Source organism: Pecten maximus, chromosome 14 (assembly GCF_902652985.1).
Source record: "Pecten maximus chromosome 14, xPecMax1.1, whole genome shotgun sequence".
NCBI lineage: Eukaryota > Metazoa > Mollusca > Bivalvia > Pectinida > Pectinidae > Pecten > Pecten maximus.
The window spans coordinates 11,521,157-11,543,461 of NC_047028.1; the positions used below are offsets into that span (position 1 = coordinate 11,521,157).

General features: G+C 35.7%; 1 protein-coding gene across 1 annotated transcript; it reads right to left on the bottom strand.

Annotated features, from left to right (window-relative positions):
• Window positions 1-2,609: 2,609 nt before the first annotated feature.
• On the bottom strand, window positions 2,610-22,305 carry LOC117342517 (cyclic AMP receptor-like protein A). The gene is made up of 13 exons (XM_033904696.1): window positions 22,041-22,305; window positions 13,821-13,873; window positions 13,393-13,447; window positions 12,964-13,020; window positions 12,595-12,655; window positions 11,778-11,865; window positions 11,511-11,600; window positions 10,682-10,720; window positions 10,071-10,149; window positions 9,691-9,821; window positions 8,542-8,618; window positions 7,543-7,613; window positions 2,610-6,340 (listed from the first exon to the last, which is right to left on the bottom strand). Exons 1-13 carry the CDS (start codon window positions 22,110-22,112, stop codon window positions 6,209-6,211), a joined length of 1,005 nt encoding a protein of 334 aa, XP_033760587.1. The 5' UTR covers window positions 22,113-22,305; the 3' UTR covers window positions 2,610-6,208.

Sequence of the window (22,305 nt, forward strand, 5' to 3'; positions counted from 1 at the left end):
ATATGGAGTTCTTGAAATGTTGCTCACACTAATGGTGTTACACGAATGGTGACAAATCACCAGTTGCCATCACATGATTCTAGACATGTCGATCACGACACATTGTCGGCAGGAGGTGGCGGAGTTTTGTTTACAAATTACAGTACAGCTGACATATGCAAGACTACCCACCATAAATAAGGGGACACTTTGTGTTGGCAGGGAGAAGCACATTACACGTGATGATAATGACATGTTGAGAGTGATGACGTTTAGAAGGGGCCAACTGAGGGGAGTCGGTGTTCTGTAATTGTACAAAAGACTTTTTAAGTGAAAACAATGGCTTTAAAATGTACTCTGAATATGTTTAGTTCCTTTTACGACATATGTGGCCTCCTTTATTTTTGTATTAATCGCATCATTTTGCCAGTATCCCTGTTTTGTTAGAAAGCGCAGGCTGCAAGAAGTCAACAAACATTCTGTTTTAGCGTTGTTATAAATACAGGTGAATGACATTTTTAAATAGTTGACGAGTCAAGCTCATTTGTACTTCTGCTTAACTTTGAATTAATCCTATTAGTTTTGTAATTACTCCCGACGGACTTACATAAGAAGATATGGCAAGCCTGATGACCTTTTCCAACAAGCTTGGACACGTCTTAAAAATCAAATATATGGCAAATAAAATACTACTTACGTTTGTCCGTAAGGATAAACAAAACAGAAATTCTGAACTCTATAAAGTCGGATTTATCAACAGGGAAATATATACTATCAGTAATGGCAACACAACTGTTCCACCATTCCGAAAGGCTTGCACTTTTCTCAAATATGAAACAATAGTTAGTTGTTAGTTTTAATCAATTGTTGGCTCTACTGCATCAGTTTCAATTTATAGTGAAAGTTGTTAATATCCTGTGCGTCTTTTGAACAATCTTTTAAGATAATTTATTGTTATCATTATTTTAGTAACTTATTTACCTTCAAATTGATATTCATGTCCTTTTCGTTATCAGATAAAGGGGGTCCGATCTATTGCTATATCTATATTACTACACACTGTGATGAGGCTATTGCTATGGAAGTTTCCCCTTCATTAAAGCTTTCAAGATATCCTTATTAATTCTACCTAATTGTTTTTACCTAATTGTTTTTACCTAATTGTTTTTACCTAATTTATTGTACCTAATTTATTTAAACCTTATTGATGTTACCTAATTAATTTACCTAATTGATTTTCAATACACCTGTTCCATACAGTACTACACAGTGACAAAATTCCCAAGGAACATTTTACCACGCGATGATCAATTTTCCTTCCGTTTATTCATTTCAAAGCATATCTACTGGAATCTTAGAATAACCCACCACTGCTGGTTACGTGTCTGTCCGGACGAATCGTTAATTCGCTTAATTGACTATTAATGATTGATGTGATGTCATTTTAATAAGAATGGTTTGGAAATCATTGCAATATAATCATGAACAATCCAGACAAAGAAAAAGGAGACAAGTTGCTATCGACATTTTATAGATGTACTGCTGACGTTTTATCCGTCCACTTCTTTGACTCCTTAAGGAACCCCTGACAAAAAAAGCTGATGGTGATTGAGGAGCTTATAATGTAGTCTGCATGTGAAGGCTTTTCCATTCGACTCCACTGAAACCCTGATCAGGCACACTGGATCCAACACAGATGGTCGTGTAACGCTTTTATAAGTCATTCGACATTATTTTACGAATTTATCAACAATTGTAAGGTTGTATCTTAGATTATTTATCCATGAAGAAGCGTCTTTAAATATATTGTAAAAATGATTCGTCTAAAAACATGTTGTTCAGCCCATAACATTGAGATGGCACAGTAAAGGATTACAATAAGACTTATAGAATACACATCAACACACTCCCAACTCCCAGCCTCTGTAAAGTATTGGGGATTTCAGCTTGGTTTTATACTTAAGGGGCAGCGATAGTGTTGTGTGTTAAAGCGATCTTCAACAATTGCTTTTATGAGTGATGAAATCACCCACATTCAATACCGCACGTGAACAAGATGTCCAGAGAGATACAAAATAAATAAAAAAAAATAACACGTGATAGTTGTCCTGTTAATACCCGCAAGTGTAGGAACTGTTTCCGTAATACATTTCCCTGTTTCTATTGCAGGTGTAGTAATGGTTTCTGTAATACATTTCAAATTTTCAATCACGTGATTAGGAAATGTTTTTCCGTAATACAGTTTCCTATTAAGATTCGATGGAGTAGGAACTGTTTTTATAATACAGTTTCATTGAAATACTGTTAAAGGTTTTTTTAACACGGAAATGAATACCATCGTGATTGACAATATTTATATCAATATAAAGAATATGAAATTATGATACATGAAAGTAAAATCAATGTCGAGAAAGATGAATGACGAGAGAAAGCCCTCCTGCGAGAGGAAAAAAGTGTAGGAATTGTTTCACTAGCATTGACTACTGTCGTTAAACTAATATATTTTAATAAATATTTTCGCAGATGTAGGAATTGTCTTACCGATACATTTTCCCATATAGGTGTAGGAATTGTTTTACTTACAGAGATATGGAATATCATATGTCTGACATTAACACTCATTAAGCGAATCAAGGGAATATTCTTTATATGATAATCATTAGTTTGGATAGTTCATATTCAACAATACAAAGGTTACACAATAAGAGTTTGTCATAATTATATAAAAAAAAAATATGTGACAAGGATAACGGAGTAATTTCCCCTTATCGGGTTTGGCAAGAACTGATCAAACCGGCAGAAGGTAACTTAAAATATAAGCTATATTTCAAGTTGTGGTTTATTTATACATCATTCATATGTGTATATATGTATACTTGTATAACAATCATAATTTAAATTTAGATATTTACATTTGTCTGGCATTGTCACTATATAGTCTGTTTGAGAGCTCTGGCATTTATGTACGTTCTTATCAGTGTATTATTACAACACAAACCGAAACTATAATATCCAATAAACATTGTTTATAATTCAGTTTAACGACTAATTATTTTGTCTACATTAATTTGTTATTAAAAATATGCCATTTGCGCATTACGTTGATAATAAAATGATTAACAAAATTGAGTTTTTTCTTTTAATTTTCCATGTACTATCTTGCTTGCCAAAAAGCACGCAACTATGTTCTGGCTGTTCCAACGACTGACAAAAATCTGCTGACTGTCGGTAAGGCGGGAATTATGAATTTTAAATATGAATCATAGCATTAAATTTTTTTTTCAGTAAAAGGAATGTAAATATAAGCGTTGAACTGTTTTTGTATGGTAGTTATGATCTACTTGAATGCCAGAGCTTTGCAAGTAAACAAATCATAATGTGCTAACGCACGCACATTTCGTTGTTTGCTTGCAAAGCTCTGGCATTCAAATATATCATAAATACCATACAAAAACAGTTCAATGCTTAATTGAATTGCATATATATATAATGTTTTATATCTCTTAAGCCTGTTCTGACAATATTGTAATGGATATCTAGTTACATCGTAATGTATTGATAAAGTGTCTGCTCCATGGAGTGATATTTTGTTTCAGAAGATATAAAGAATAAAGTATCACAGTTTATGGAGTGGACACAGCCATGTGATGTCACTGACGAGTAATAGAAGGACGAAACAGCTGTCTGGTGTCCCTAGCATCACTGACGAGTCATAGAAGGATGGAACAGCTGTCTGGTGTCCCTAGTGTCACTGACGAGTCCTAGAAGGACGAAAAAGCTGTGATGTCAAAACCTCACTGACGATACCTAGAAGGACGAAACAGCTGAATGATGTTCCTAGCATCACTGACGGGTCATAGAAGGACGAAACAGCTATGTGATGTCCATCGCATCACTGATGAGTCCTAGAAGGGCGAAACATTTTTGTAATGTCCCTAGCATCACTGTATGATAATTCGTAGAAGGGCGAAACAGATGTATGATATCACTAACATCACTGACGATTCCTAAAAGGACGCAACAGCTGTTTGATGTATTTAACATCACTGACGATTCCTTAAAGGACGAAACAGCTGTATGATGTCATTAACATCACTGATGAGGCCTAGTAGGGCGAAATAGCTGTGTGTCCCTAGCATCACTGTATGACGAGTCCTAAGAGGACGAAACAGCTGTATGATGTCATTAATATTGATCATTGACGAGTCCTGGAAGAACCAAACAGCTGTAAGATGTCATTCACATCACTTACGAGTCCTAGAAGGACGACACAACTGTGTTTTGTGTTCATTAACATCATGTCTGAAGGTTAATAGCACGTGTTAATGTTCACAAACTACTAACACGTGAAAATATTCACACACTATTAATACGTGTAAACGTTCACAAACTACTAACATGTAAATTTCACTTACTACTAGCACGTGTAAATATTCACACACTGCTAACACGTGTAAATATCCACACAATGCTAACTCGTGTAAATATTCACTTACTACTAACACAGGTAAATGTTCACACACTACATATGTACTAATACAGGTAAATGTTCACACGCTATGTACTAACACAGGTAAATGTTAACACAGTTGAACGTTTAAATGCGTTCACTTATAACAGGCTCATCATTGTTGGCGCTCACATTACACATTACATATTACACATCACACGCAATGATATTACTAACACGCTTATAGTGTCCCTTTGTCTGTAATACAAATCCGTGTCATAGGACCACACCACCATTTACGATAAACATCAATTACGTTCAAACATGCACACTCATACAAGGCACATTATAGTTATAACGTGTATAATATTACAATATATAAATATGTATACTTGAGGTGGGAGTCAAGTTATCTTTGTAGTTTATAACAATAGCATTGTGTCATTTTGTAGCTAAACACTGTGAAACACATTATGCGCATTGAAAAATGTCAGCTTTTGAAGCATTGTAACTATGAAAAAACAGTTTTAAGTGAAACGAAGGAAAGTCACTCTGATAGATCAGAATGAAACGAAGGGAAGAATCTCTGATAAATCAGAATGAAACGAAGGGAAGAAACTCTGATAGATCAGAATGCCATAGAGGATATATAACTGTGTCTTCAGTTATACCAATATGTTTCACGAATGGGGCTGATGTTTGGTTATTTATCAAGATATTAGCCACACGAGTGTAATATATTTGGTATTACCGAAGATACTGGTAGACATACTGTTTATCACATTTTTATAACAAAATATACCGAGTAAGCTTTCAATTTCCCCCAGTGTCGTTTGTAAGCAGTTTTCTGATTGGTCAAATAAAAAAGTGATAGTTTCACTAGTGAAAAAACAACTTTTATAGAATGAATTATTTTCGATATCTCATTGGTAAAATGTGATAATAGTGGTCACGTGTCCAAACGGAGATATGTTCTCACAAAACATATTGCATTATCAATGCATTGCAGTGGGATGATATAAGTCTAAATACTAATATATAAAAAATATATAAGGAAAAGTTTCAATACAAAACAATTGTCGCAGACCCTCGATCAACTAATGGTTTCGATGAAAGAACCTGTATTTTCTGAACATAATATCATGCATGTATTATCTGCGAGTATTGTCTTTGTAATGCCATTAAATATAAAATAGGATCAATACGTACTCTCGCACCCCTATAATTTCATTACACTACAACACTGGTCTAAATCCATTTGTCCTGACTTCCCTGCTGGATTGCCAATTTTTGACGTAAGCATCACTGATGATCCCTCGAAGGATGAAACAGCTAGCTAGCGACATTCTATATCTGACTTAATTCACATTATGCTATTCATTTCTGTGTCCCTAGCACAATACATTTATATATCAGTGTAATTGGAAAAAAAAAAACATTAGGGGAAAACTTCCCGTGATTTTCATGTAAAAACATACCGATATGGCACACTCGTAAATTGGTGGCTGTTTGGTTATTCTAATAATGCCATATGTTTATCACCACCTTTAAAGTGTTCTGATGGTCCATTGCAAAGTAATACGACTTTTTCGATAATGCCAGAGTGCGGTTCTGCGTTTTAAAAACTGCTAAGTTGATTCTTTCTATGAACTGCAAAGAGAAAGAAGAACACGTATACCCGATGACATACACGTGTAGTTTGTTTGAATATCAATCGATACTGTCTATAATACTTTTGTACTTAAAACAAAAACAAAAACCGTTAACATGGCCATGACGCTATATATGAGTATCCATGACGACCTCTATGGCGTTGTTGGTGCTGCCACCTGGTGATGAGACAGTTATTTCCTCTTCTATCACATATTCCCGAATTAGTGCTTTCCTCTTAAATCTTGATTGGAAGGCAATCTGTAATGGGAGTAGATATAACTGATATACACGCTAAAAAATAATATAATTAAAATTAGACTTGTAATTTCTGCTCCTCTACTATACACTGCAATACAAGATCTAACAACATCCCGTAGGATGTCATCTAAGTGTGACCTTTGAGCACAGCCAATCAGCGCGATTGAATGAAATTTTCGGTGTGATTTCACTCTTCGGAAGTATAAATATTTACGTAACGTTCCCGAGGTATTCCGATGGTCGATAGCGACGGTAAACAATATGGCTTCGTCCACTCCATCTCACCGAGAATACCTCGAATTTATAGTTTTAGAAATGTGTGTTGCCTGTGTGTTTTTTCCTTACCCGTACGAGAAAGAGAGACAGGGAAGGCAACAGTGTCGTGGGAAACCAATAGCTTAACAGAGAATAACGTGTACGGTGACGATTTTCGAAATCCAGTTGGCAACACAGTCCGTCTTAGACAATGTATAATCGTTTTCTGTTCTTCTTTCAGTGTAACGTCTAGAGGATTATCAACTTTTTTATTACTGTAGCCATGAAGATGATCTACCAATAATGTTTGTGAAATTTTGCGTATTTCAAATCTAGCGCTGAATTGGGTCGTAAATGCTAAGGAGACTCAAGAGAAGGCTCGTATAGTAGACCGTTTGTCATTGGCTGACTGATGACGTCATTGACCAGTTTGCATTTGCTTATATTTGAAGCTCAAGGATCATGCCGAGATGACCTGCCACGGGGAGTTGTTAGATATTGTATTGCAGTGTATCGTAGAGGAACGGAAATTACAAGTCTAATAATTAGATTGCAATCTGTCACAGCAGAAATCACTATAATTATTAATGGGAAATGGACAACAGCATTACATTACAGTTAGTCATAAATATGAGTGTAAACTTCTTTTATTTATAAATCTTATAAGTTACTGTATAACAACTCACATCTTGAGTTCGAACGAAGGCATGCCTCTTTAAAGATTTCCTCAAATTATTAGCAGCGTAAACAAACTTACTCAACAGATTTAACTCTTTTACATTTGTAGTACTTAAAAGTTGCACTAGTTAAGGTACGCATGGGCTTTATTACAACAGTACATGTATCCTTTATATACTTCGTTTGTTGCAGGAAAGGACTTGTGGGGAAAAGAACATCTGATGCATCATATATTGGTACTTAACCAGGTTAATTGACTCAATAATCACCTTTATACTGGGCCATGTGAGTTGGCTCATTGTATCTTTGTCAGCACCAAATATCATTGCATTCAATGCACCTGAAATGAAATGTATACCATTATATTTATCAACAAAATAAGTTCATTGATGCAATTGTTTGAAATAAGGTAGTTGATAAAACAAAACATTAACAGGGAACTAAGTTTACTTTTTTCTGTTAAACACATATGTCATATATAATTAATGAATTCTTACGATGAATGAATTAGAAGTATTCGGAATGTTTACTAGACTTCTAATTTCGAGAAGGTAGTCACGTTTTCGTGTAAGAACAAATACCTGTTCAGGAGAGGTAAATACACATAAAAAACGACTAAAGGTTTTGTCTAAATTAAATTTACCACGTGTAGACGAATGCTGACATGTTCCGTTCAGATAGAGCACACATTCCAGAATGAAGAAGTTATATTTGCTCAAAACATCAAGAACAAGAAATAACAGATACTTATAACAAAACCGTAATTAACTCAAAATTGATAAATCGAGGGCAAAATATGAACAAAAGTAAAACGCTTTTGAAAAACAAGACCAGGTGTTCCGAAGAGAAAACGTCTTCTGCTGATATGACGTCACCTGTCATACAAATCTGGGTCACGACGAAACCCGACATACAAATCTGGGTCACGATGACACCCGTCATACAAATCTGGGTAAAATTAATAGGGTTAAGCCATATTTTCAAAATAATCATTACATAGGCGACAACGGCACTGTTTGGAATCTTACATAAAATTTTGTTATGCTGTTCTTAAAAGACTTGATTTGTAAGAGTTAACTCCCTTCGTATGTATGGATTAACATGAAACTGCAGTTATCCGGGCATTTGGATAAGAAATCCTTTAATTTTAAAGCTTTTTTTGTAGATAAACATATAATGAACATGTAATAACAATTTACAATTTGCATAGAATTGGTTTTTTTTTAATTCATTGAATTATTTACTCTTAGTGGGTCCAATGTAATTACCTTGTAGAGGGGCTGTAATACACTGTCCGAGGATCAGTCCGAATACAGGCTTGCCCTCCTGTGTAACATTTTGTATCCTGATGCAGAAACGTAAATATGTAGTACATATTATAATAAAGATAAAAACTTGATGAATAATGATACAAATATGATACCCTGGACACCAATATTTCAGACTGTACACACGAGATACCAGTAACTTTCAATACAATCTTAGAGTAACATACAGTAGAGCCAAACTGAAGTAAACTGAATTATACACGACAGCTGTTTCGTATTTCAAGGACTCAACAGTGATGTTAGGGACATCATACAGCTGTTTCGTATTCCAAAGACTCGTCAGTGATGCAAAAGGTCTGAATATTTAGACTCTATTTAAATTTCTGAATCAAATTGGTTTCACGACTTATGCTGTATCCATAGGTGAATTCATATTTTGAAATACTATTAACTTGTTCGTCCTTATCTACACTGGTACAATGTTAAAAGCAAACTTTTGTCAGTATTATTCCTATATGAATAGAAAATACACTTTTCATCACACACACAAATATTTGTTAATAATTTTAAATATCTATGATGATAGATGTTATTGCAAAAAAATATGTCTCGAATTTTTATGGGTTTTTAATCAAATTAAGAGGCTATCGCACTTATCTCGAGTTTCTGCCATCACCTCTGTGGTATCAATACTTTTTGTATATAGGTATGTCTGTATTTAATTCAATGACTTACTTGTCCACAGGTACGTATATGTCTTAGAATTAAAATATACATTGATTTTAAATCATTTCAGTTAAGTATACTGCCGTTGTTTAGGTTTGAACTGATATTTTTTTTCTATAGGTACATGTAACTTAAGTAACTATATCTAACTTTTTTGCTGGATTAATAGTGTTTGAGAAAAACCATTTGGTTATGGACTGCATTGCACTACCAATATTCAAATGAAACCTGTCCCATAAATACCCAACCGATAACTATACAGGGGAATATCCATGGTAACGGTAATAACCGGAACTGTAAACAATTATCAAATGTACAACATACGATTGGCGTCAGCCTACACAATAAGAATATTACAAGGAGAATTGTTTGTGTCCTATATATAGAGATGTTGCTCATAAAAGTACCTAGACATTGGATTACCTGTTTATCAGTGGGATTATATTGATGAGTAAGAACACCAAAGGATAGAAACGTAAGGCGGTTATATCGTTACGCATCCGTGCCTTCTTCTGTTCGACATCCGGGTCATAGGTTCCATGCCACGTGGAAGCCTGTTGAATAGAGTGGTTAAATTTGTTTATATTTACTGGTAAAATTATACATAGATTTTGGTTTGGTGACTTTTTCACAACATTGGTTGAGAGAGAAATTAATAGTGCCATTTAGCGATTAAATTTCTAGAATAACTAGTTAATATGAATACCACTGATAAATACTAACGTGTAGTTGTTGGCTTTATTAAAAACTTTATATTTTACTGTCAAGAAGAAAACCACACATTACGTTTGTAAGTTGCCTACCTTCCTGTTCAATGTGATGACTATAAACAGGTAGACGGTGATCATGAAGAATATCCCGAGAAAGAGCGGGATGTACCACCTACAGACAAAGAGAGAATATCAACACTAAGTTTGAAATGTTAAATGACTTCACATGCGGTATCAACAATATTTAATGATTTCAATTAAAATAGATAATTTCACATCCCATTGTGGTATTACTTACATTACAGTCAAAGCTACAGAAGCTAACATGAAAATTGTAATAGGAAATGATGTAAGGGAATGCAGACTACTGTTATATCATCTACATCAGGTGACCATCTATACTGAAAAAATCAGTTTATCACGTTATTCATTAAACCTTGAAGGTAATCATCTTCATCTGGGTTCTCTCTTTTTAGAGGCAAGAAAGGAAACAAATTTAATGAGAAAATGACTGTTCATTCCATAGCATACTTTTAAAATGCATCGTTTTTCCTTCAACCTTTTTGGTATAATCACGTTTTTTTTCGGGGGAGGTGTCGCAGTATTGCTTTATTATTTAAGCCTTAGGATTTCGGTAAAGCCTGCACCAAATATGTTGTATACAGACGAGTATTGTTATCTATCAACGGAGATAACATACTTACATGAAAAGTCTCACCAAATCCCACTCGTCAACAATCCAACTGTAAATAAACAATGCACTGACCAATTAAGAAACAGCATTTAAACTTTATCTTTCAAAATAAAATAAAATGTCTCAGAAATTAATTATTAGATAAGTTATAAACCAAAAATACCAACTAGTAACCCAAACTTTATATTTAATTCCAAACCTGAGAGAGAAAATATTAACAAAATAAAGATTTTTTTATAATGTTGCTATTGAAGAAATACAATTGCCGTGAGTTTCAGAAAGCTAGGCGTCTTATGCTGTAACGACGACACCTGCCAGGTAAATGTAGGTGGTTATATCAAAACGTGACAAGATTTACTAGACAAACATAATAAAGCGGTTACATAGCAGTCTAATCAATGCAATTCACAATTAAAATTTTCCGAAAACTCACTCTTTAAGATTCTTTTAGAAAATAAAATATTTGTTTTTTTTTCGAAAAATCCTCAAATTTTGGCAAAACCATTACGTGGCACTTTAAAACATTCCACCAACAGATCGCGGAAAATAACTTCTTAAGTCTGGCATTTAATAACACTCCGCCAATAGATTGCGGAAAAGAACTGACTCGAAAGATTTTTTTGATATATTGTGCAACGCCTTGATAAAGTGTTAATACTCCATGTCAATATATATTGCAGAAATGTCATATTAAATCAGGAGACTTATTAAGTCCGAACTTGGATACAATATATCAATTAATATTAATGAGGCAGAGGAAAGACCGATAATAGTATGGAATATAAAACCGAAAATACCAAACCAAAACTCAGTAGTCAGGGAAACACTATAATACCTACCACCAAGCCCCCGCAGGTCCGTACCTCCCAGCTGCGAGAGGAACGATGGCAATCACCAACGGTATTCCCCAACAGTTTAGACAGAATATTCTATAGGGAAACAGAAAGTAGGAAATCGGATCTTTAGGAATATCTAATATAAGTCTTAATGAACAAAAATATGCATAACACAATATTAAGATAAACATACCGAAATGGCCATTTTGAGAAAATCAACACACTAAGTCTCTACTAAGGTGACGCTTGAGATTGTACTTATTTACTCACTTTTCAAACTTCTCCAGTGATTCCATCTTGACGACGTTTCTATAGAGATTACATGTGATGTGTACGTCCCATAATAATACCGCCCAGTCTGAAACGAGGGACGGATGATAACGCCACGGAATAATAATTGCAGCGATTCAGTGACAGATACAAATTCTTTAACACGGCTAATGCTATCAGATGTACCAAATGCATTTCTTTTGTATCAAAATTGATTTATACGAATCACAAAGTTGATTGAAGATGTTGGTAAAGCATGGGAACGTTTTAGTAACAAGATGTACTTGAGTCACTTTATGCTTGCCTGAGTCTAAAGCGTTTTACTCATAAGGGAGTTTGCCTTAAGTTCACTGATGTCCATATGCTCATATATCCCTTTTAACTACTAGTATATGTAATTTTCTCTAGTTTGTCAATCATATTTCATCAGTGTAATCTAAACCCTCAGGGCTGTACAAAAACTACTCAAATGAAGAACGCCTATTATTATTTTAGTAATAGATACAGCCGTTTCATACTGATATGACCCGTCAATTTCTTTAATATGCATAGAAGTGTCAAAATATGCCAGGATGTGTGTCCAAGATATGTTTTTAATTCACTTGTATAACTAAAGTGAGTTCAACGATGATATCCGCTCATGATATTGACATTGCTGGCAGGTTAAAAATCAGACGACGTGAGTGTCTCTTTAATTAACATAAAGAATGTTCAGGAGCTAATGTATTTTGATCTTATGTCAGATACGTAATAATACATGTTCTGTTGACATGCTGGTGTGATTAACACGGAGATCAATGTGTCTATGCATACTTACGGAAATACGTAACCCAGAAACCTTTAAACACACAGGCAGATCCCAAGGGATAAACACCTCCCTGTTCAAATACATAGCAAAATCCGTAGATCTTATTAAGATTATAATAAAAATATTGCTAATTATGTACTAGGTTTAATTTGTTTTTCTTAAAAATTCTTAAAAATAAATGTCAATGATACAACATTTGATTACATATTTAAGTTTTCATATAGTAAAGGAGTAAATGTCATACTGAATACAAGACATTATACAGTTATTTCGTCTTTGTAAGAAAGATAATTGATAGCGGGACAAAACGTGAAGAAACAATTCAGTTGTCGTAATAATATGTATAGATTGATATTATATAAATTAGGCATTGATTACCATCATGAACGAAATGGCGTGGAAGAAAGCAGAAATGCTCAGATAAATGATCATCCTCTGAAACAAATAAAAAATGAATAAACTTATCTCAATACTGGAAAATAAATCGTTATTTAGTTATGATAATAATGTTATATGCATATTTTTTTATTTGAAATGGTAACCTAGCAACCAGCCGTCTAATTTTAGGTTCATATACCACTTTATAATAGGTTTATAGTTATGCGGATGCAATACAGGAAAATAAATCTTTATTTAGTTATAATACAATAATGTTATATGCATATTTTATTTGAAATGGTAACCTTGCAACCAGCCGTCTAATTTTAGGTTCATATATCACTTAATAAATAAGTTTTAGTTATGCGGATGTAATTCAGCAGTGTAGTTGTAGAAAACATTTTTAGATGACTAACTTTGTTACTTTACCTGTACAAACGCTGCGTACTTCCGGAACAGCCATGTTATAGAGAGAACAAGGGAACTGTAATGTATAAACACAAGGATGCCTTAGTAAAAATGGACGTAAAAAGTTCAATAAATAAATAAACAGTATCACCTGTTAACGGAAATAACTGCTCAGATTTAATACTATCATCAATGGAAATAAGATGGAAATCATTATGCGTGGCTTGGCAGCTGAACAGTGGTGTCATTTTTTTAAAAGGATTTTTGTAAAAGTTGTGTCATTACTAACGACACTTAATCAATTTTAGATATAAAAGTTATTTATAGATTTATGGGTTTTTTTCCAGTAGTTGTCGCAACAAATCATCATGGTCTTGTTACGGTAATATGAGTTTAAATAACAAGATAGCGGAAATATGCTGTCATTGTTTACGGAAGTGTTCGCTTACCTTCCCAGGAGGGACAGACCTCCAGAAATACCTCTAGTGTAGATCAGTATGTCCTAGTAACAAATATATTAACCGTTATATAAAGCATGGAATGGAAAATGCTGTGTACATTGCTCAATACAATAGAACAAATGATTAGAGAGTCTGGTGTTATCAAAAATAATACAGAGAGTCTGATGTTATCAAACATGATACAGAGAGTCTGGTGTTATCGAACATGATACAGAGATAGTCTGGTGTTATCGAACATGATACAGAGAGATTTTGGTGTTATATAACATGATTTAGAGAGTCTGGTGTTATCGAACATGATACAGAGAGAGACTGGTTTTATCAAACATGATACAGAGATAGTCTGGTGTTATCAAACATGATACAGAGATAGTCTGGTGTTATCGAACATGATACAGAGATAGTCTGGTGTTATCGAACATGATACAGAGAGTCTGGTGTTATCGAACATGATACAGAGAGTCTGGTGTTATCGAACATGATACAGAGAGTCTGGTGTTATCGAACATGATACAGAGATAGTCTGGTGTTATCGAACATGATACAGAGAGTCTGGTGTTATCAAACATGATACAGAGAGTCTGGTGTTATCGAACATGATACAGAGAGTCTGATGTTATCGAACATGATACAGAGATAGTCTGGTGTTATCGAACATGATACAGAGAGTCTGATGTTATCAAACATGATACAGAGATAGTCTGGTGTTATCGAACATGATACAGAGAGTCTGGTGTTATCAAACATGATACAGAGAGTCTAGTGTTATCGAACATGATACAGAGATAGTCTGGTGTTATCGAACATGATACAGATAGTCTGATGTTATCGAACATGATACAGAGAGTCTGGTGTTATCGAACATGATACAGATAGTCTAGTGTTATCGAACATGATACAGAGATAGTCTGGTGTTATCAAACATGATACAGAGATAGTCTGGTGTTATCGAACATGATACAGAGAGTCTGGTGTTATCGAACATGATACAGAGAGTCAAGTGTTATCGAACATGATACAGAGATAGTCTGGTGTTATCAAACATGATACAGAGATAGTCTGGTGTTATCGAACATGATACAGAGAGTCTGGTGTTATCGAACATGATACAGAGATAGTCTGGTGTTATCGAACATGATACAGAGAGTCTGGTGTTATCAAACATGATACAGAGATAGTCTGGTGTTATCGAACATGATACAGAGAGACTGATGTTATCGAACATGATACAGAGAGAGTCTGGTGTTATCGAACATGATACAGAGAGTCTGATGTTATCGAACATGATACAGAGATAGTCTGGTGTTATCGAACATGATACAGAGAGTCTGATGTTATCAAACATGATACAGAGAGTCTGGTGTTATCGAACATGATACAGAGAGAGTCTGGTGTTATCGAACATGATACAGAGATAGTCTGGTGTTATCAAACATGATACAGAGAGAGTCTGGTGTTATCAAACATGATACAGAGAGAGTCTGGTGTTATCCAACATGATACAGAGATAGTCTGGTGTTATCAAACATGATACAGAGATAGTCTGGTGTTATCAAACATGATACAGAGAGAGTCTGGTGTTATCGAACATGATACAGAGATAGTCTGGTGTTATATAACATGATACAGAGAGAGTCTGGTGTTATCGAACATGATACAGAGAGTCCGATGTTATCGAACATGATACAGAGAGTCTGGTGTTATCAAACATGATACAGAGAGTCTGGTGTTATCGAACATGATACAGAGAGCCTGATGTTATCGAACATGATACAGAGATAGTCTGGTGTTATCGAACATGATACAGAGAGTCTGATGTTATCAAACATGATACAGAGATAGTCTGGTGTTATCGAACATGATACAGAGAGTCTGGTGTTATCGAACATGATACAGAGAGTCTAGTGTTATCGAACATGATACAGAGATAGTCTGGTGTTATCGAACATGATACAGATAGTCTGATGTTATCGAACATGATACAGAGAGTCTGGTGTTATCGAACATGATACAGAGAGTCTAGTGTTATCGAACATGATACAGAGATAGTCTGGTGTTATCAAACATGATACAGAGATAGTCTGGTGTTATCGAACATGATACAGAGAGTCTGGTGTTATCGAACATGATACAGAGAGTCTAGTGTTATCGAACATGATACAGAGATAGTCTGGTGTTATCGAACATGATACAGAGAGTCTGGTGTTATCGAACATGATACAGAGAGTCTAGTGTTATCGAACATGATACAGAGATAGTCTGGTGTTATCGAACATGATACAGATAGTCTGATGTTATCGAACATGATACAGAGAGTCTGGTGTTATCGAACATGATACAGAGAGTCTAGTGTTATCGAACATGATACAGAGATAGTCTGGTGTTATCAAACATGATACAGAGATAGTCTGGTGTTATCGAACATGATACAGAGAGTCTGGTGTTATCGAACATGATACAGAGAGTCAAGTGTTATCGAACATAATACAGAGATAGTCTGGTGTTATCAAACATGATACAGAGATAGTCTGGTGTTATCGAACATGATACAGAGAGTCTGGTGTTATCGAACATGATACAGAGATAGTCTGGTGTTATCGAACATGATACAGAGAGTCTGGTGTTATCAACATGATACAGAGATAGTCTGGTGTTATCGAACATGATACAGAGAGTCTGGTGTTATCGAACATGATACAGAGAGTCTAGTGTTATCGAACATGATACAGAGATAGTCTGGTGTTATCGAACATGATACAGATAGTCTGGTGTTATCGAACATGATACAGAGAGTCTGGTGTTATCGAACATGATACAGAGAGTCTAGTGTTATCGAACATGATACAGAGATAGTCTGGTGTTATCGAACATGATACAGAGAGTCTGGTGTTATCGAACATGATACAGAGAGTCTGGTGTTATCGAACATGATACAGAGAGTCTAGTGTTATCGAACATGATACAGAGAGTCTGGTGTTATCGAACATGATACAGAGATAGTCTGGTGTTATCGAACATGATACAGATAGTCTGGTGTTATCGAACATGATACAGAGATAGTCTGGTGTTATCGAACATGATACAGATAGTCTGATGTTATCGAACATGATACAGAGAGTCTGGTGTTATCGAACATGATACAGAGAGTCTGGTGTTATCGAACATGATACAGAGATAGTCTGGTGTTATCGAACATGATACAGAGAGTCTGGTGTTATCAAACATGATACAGAGATAGTCTGGTGTTATCGAACATGATACAGAGAGTCTGGTGTTATCGAACATGATACAGAGATAGTCTGGTGTTATCGAACATGATACAGAGAGACTGGTGTTATCGAACATGATACAGAGAGAGTCTGGTGTTATCGAACATGATACAGAGAGTCTGATGTTATCGAACATGATACAGAGAGTCTGATGTTATCAAACATGATACAGAGAGTCTGGTGTTATCGAACATGATACAGAGAGAGTCTGGTGTTATCGAACATGATACAGAGATAGTCTGGTGTTATCAAACATGATACAGAGAGAGTCTGGTGTTATCAAACATGATACAGAGATAGTCTGGTGTTATCAAACATGATACAGAGAGTCTGGTATTATCGAACATGATACAGAGAGTCTAGTGTTATCGAACATGATACAGAGAGTCTGGTTTTATCGAACATGATACAGAGAGTCTGGTGTTATCGAACATGATACAGAGATAGTCTGGTGTTATCAAACATGATACAGAGATAGTCTGGTGTTATCAAACATGATACAGAGAGAGTCTGGTGTTATCGAACATGATACAGAGATAGTCTGGTGTTATCGAACATGATACAGAGAGTCTGGTGTTATCAAACATGATACAGAGAGTCTGGTGTTATCGAACATGATACAGAGAGCCTGATGTTATCGAACATGATACAGAGATAGTCTGGTGTTATCGAACATGATACAGAGAGTCTGATGTTATCAAACATGATACAGAGATAGTCTGGTGTTATCGAACATGATACAGAGAGTCTGGTGTTATCGAACATGATACAGAGAGTCTAGTGTTATCGAACATGATACAGAGATAGTCTGGTGTTATCGAACATGATACAGATAGTCTGATGTTATCGAACATGATACAGAGAGTCTGGTGTTATCGAACATGATACAGAGAGTCTAGTGTTATCGAACATGATACAGAGATAGTCTGGTGTTATCAAACATGATACAGAGATAGTCTGGTGTTATCGAACATGATACAGAGAGTCTGGTGTTATCGAACATGATACAGAGAGTCTAGTGTTATCGAACATGATACAGAGATAGTCTGGTGTTATCAAACATGATACAGAGATAGTCTGGTGTTATCGAACATGATACAGAGAGTCTGGTGTTATCGAACATGATACAGAGATAGTCTGGTGTTATCGAACATGATACAGAGAGTCTGGTGTTATCAAACATGATACAGAGATAGTCTGGTGTTATCGAACATGATACAGAGAGACTGGTGTTATCGAACATGATACAGAGAGAGTCTGGTGTTATCGAACATGATACAGAGAGTCTGATGTTATCGAACATGATACAGAGAGAGTCTGGTGTTATCGAACATGATACAGAGAGAGTCTGGTGTTATCGAACATGATACAGAGATAGTCTGGTGTTATCAAACATGATACAGAGAGAGTCTGGTGTTATCAAACATGATACAGAGATAGTCTGGTGTTATCAAACATGATACAGAGAGAGTCTGGTGTTATCGAACATGATACAGAGATAGTCTGGTGTTATCGAACATGATACAGAGAGTCTGGTGTTATCAAACATGATATAGAGAGTCTGGTGTTATCGAACATGATACAGAGAGCCTGATGTTATCGAACATGATACAGAGATAGTCTGGTGTTATCGAACATGATACAGAGAGTCTGATGTTATCAAACATGATACAGAGATAGTCTGGTGTTATCGAACATGATACAGAGAGTCTGGTGTTATCGAACATGATACAGAGAGTCTAGTGTTATCGAACATGATACAGAGATAGTCTGGTGTTATCGAACATGATACAGATAGTCTGATGTTATCGAGCATGATACAGAGAGTCAGGTGTTATCGAACATGATACAGAGAGTCTAGTGTTATCGAACATGATACAGAGATAGTCTGGTGTTATCAAACATGATACAGAGATAGTCTGGTGTTATCGAACATGATACAGAGAGTCTGGTGTTATCGAACATGATACAGAGAGTCTAGTGTTATCGAACATGATACAGAGATAGTCTGGTGTTATCAAACATGATACAGAGATAGTCTGGTGTTATCGAACATGATACAGAGAGTCTGGTGTTATCGAACATGATACAGAGATAGTCTGGTGTTATCGAACATGATACAGAGAGTCTGGTGTTATCAAACATGATACAGAGATAGTCTGGTGTTATCGAACATGATACAGAGAGTCTGGTGTTATCGAACATGATACAGAGAGAGTCTGGTGTTATCGAACATGATACAGAGAGTCTGATGTTATCGAACATGATACAGAGATAGTCTGGTGTTATCAAACATGATACAGAGAGTCTGGTGTTATCGAACATGAAACAGAGAGTCTGGTGTTATCAAACATGATACAGAGAGAGTCTGGTGTTATCGAACATGATACAGAGAGTCTGGTGTTATCGAACATGATACAGATAGTCTGGTGTTATACAACATGATACAGAGATAGTCTGGTGTTATCAAACATGACACAGAGAGAGTCTGGTGTTATTGAACATGATACAGAGATAGTCTGGTGTTATCGAACATGATACAGAGAGAGTCTGGTGTTATCGAACATGATACAGAGATAGTCTGGTTTTATCGAACATGATACAGAGAGTCTGGTGTTATCGAACATGATACAGAGATAATCTGGTGTTATCGAACATGATACAGAGAGTCTGGTGTTATCACACATGATACAGAGAGTCTGGTGTAATATAACATGATACAGAGAGTCTGGTGTTATATAACATGATACAGAGAGTCTGGTGTTATCAAACATGATACAGAGAGTCTGGTGTTATCGAACATGATACAGAGAGTCTGGTGTTATCAAACATGATACAGAGAGAGTCTGGTGTTATCGAACATGATACAGAGAGTCTGGTGTTATCGAACATGATACAGATAGTCTGGTGTTATACAACATGATACAGAGATAGTCTGGTGTTATCAAACATGACACAGAGAGAGTCTGGTGTTATTGAACATGATACAGAGATAGTCTGGTGTTATCGAACATGATACAGAGAGTCTGGTGTTATCGAACATGATACAGAGAGTCTGGTGTTATCACACATGATACAGAGAGTCTGGTGTTATCGAATATGATACAGAGAGTCTGGTGTTATCGAACATGATACAGAGATAGTCTGGTGTTATCACACATGATACAGAGATAGTCTGGTGTTATCGAACATGATACAGAGAGTCTGGTGTTATCGAACATGATACAGAGAGTCTGGTGTTATCGAACATGATACAGAGAGTCTGGTGTTATCGAACATGATACAGAGAGTCTGATGTTATCGAACATGATACAGAGAGTCTGGTGTTATCGAACATGATACAGAGAGTCTGGTGTTATCGAACATGATACAGAGAGTCTGGTGTTATCGAACATGATACAGAGAGTCTGGTTTTATCGAACATGATACAGAGAGTCTGGTGTTATCAAACATGACACAGAGAGAGTCTGGTGTTATTGAACATGATACAGAGATAGTCTGGTGTTATCGAACATGATACAGAGAGTCTGGTGTTATCGAACATGATACAGAGAGTCTGGTGTTATCACACATGATACAGAGAGTCTGGTGTTATCGAATATGATACAGAGAGTCTGGTGTTATCGAACATGATACAGAGATAGTCTGGTGTTATCACACATGATACAGAGATAGTCTGGTGTTATCGAACATGATACAGAGAGTCTGGTGTTATCGAACATGATACAGAGAGTCTGGTTTTATCGAACATGATACAGAGAGAGTCTGGTTTTATCACACATGATACAGAGATAGTCTGGTGTTATCGAACATAATACAGAGAGTCTGGTTTTATGGAACATGATACAGAGAGAGTCTGGTTTTATCACACATGATACAGAGATAGTCTGGTGTTATCGAACATGATACAGAGAGTCTGGTGTTATCGAACATGATACAGAGAGTCTGGTTTTATCACACATGATACAGAGATAGTCTGGTTTTATCACACATGATACAGAGAGTCTGGTTTTATCACACATGATACAGAGAGTCTGGTTTTATCACACATGATACAGAGAGTCTGGTTTTATCACACATGATACAGAGATAGTCTGGTTTTATCACACATGATACAGAGAGTCTGGTTTTATCACACATGATACAGAGAGTCTGGTGTTATCACACATGATACAGAGAGTCTGGTGTTATCACACATGATACAGAGAGTCTGGTTTTATCACACATGATACAGAGAGTCTGGTTTTATCACACATGATACAGAGAGTCTGGTTTTATCACACATGATACAGAGAGTCTGGTTTTATCGAACATGAAATAATTTATTACATCATTTTGCTAGTAAGACATGAAGGTTTTCAGTGTCTGGGACATTTCTCTTCATTATTCTGGATTCCTATTTACATTTCTTATGTTTGTACGAGTATCAAGACGTCAGAAATATAAATGTTATTATTATTATTGGTATCATGCTTTACAACACAATTATAATTTGAAGTAAAGGGTTCAGAATAAAGACCTATAATGATAGAATACTCAACATCAACAGATGACATCACATCATATAAATAAAGGGCCGTATTGGCGGCTATAGAAGCAAGCATTAACATGTATCTATCATCTGTATGGGTAGGTATATCTTCCTGTTTCTGCATCATATCACCAATCATTGAAACTCTAAACTTAACTGTATATCTTCGTATCTACATCGTTGTATCTAAATCAATCTAAGAAAGGAGGCAGATTGAACCGATTTGATTCCCAGCTTCCTAGACCGTTTGTAGACATACCGTGTAGAGTCAATAGTAATATCGATAAATATAAATACACGTTTATAAGTAACACACCCGGTAAAACCCTAAACACGAGTCGACAATGAGTAGTAAGTATAACATTACACACATACATACCCACATACACATGAACGATTTATACTTACACAATAATGTGGCGTCCGTGGAAACAACAAACAGTACTCCGTGGAATTGTCTATGCTATCATTACCCGCCATATTTATTTACTCTGTCGTCTGCTTCTAAGTTCCAAGGCAAAATGGCGCTACAAGTTCCAAGCGATCTTCCGGGTTAGACCATGTTTTTACTTTTTAGATCCGATTTGGTCGTGGGTGAATGGACAAGCCATGTTGTTAGTAATTGTGTATTTCTCCATACGTGTACCTGTGTCTATAAGGGGGTTCATACAGG

Excerpts from the sequence above, each read along its gene's own strand:
- LOC117342517 (XM_033904696.1), bottom strand. The coding sequence starts at position 22,112 with ATGGCGGGTAATGATAGCATAGACAATTCCACGGAGTACTGTTTGTTG. Across the intron at positions 13,021-13,392 it reads AGTACGCAGCGTTTGTACAG|AGGATGATCATTTATCTGAG; the intron begins GTAAAGTAACAA and ends TATTTGTTTCAG. Across the intron at positions 10,150-10,681 it reads GATTTGGTGAGACTTTTCAT|GTGGTACATCCCGCTCTTTC; the intron begins GTAAGTATGTTA and ends CTTTGTCTGTAG.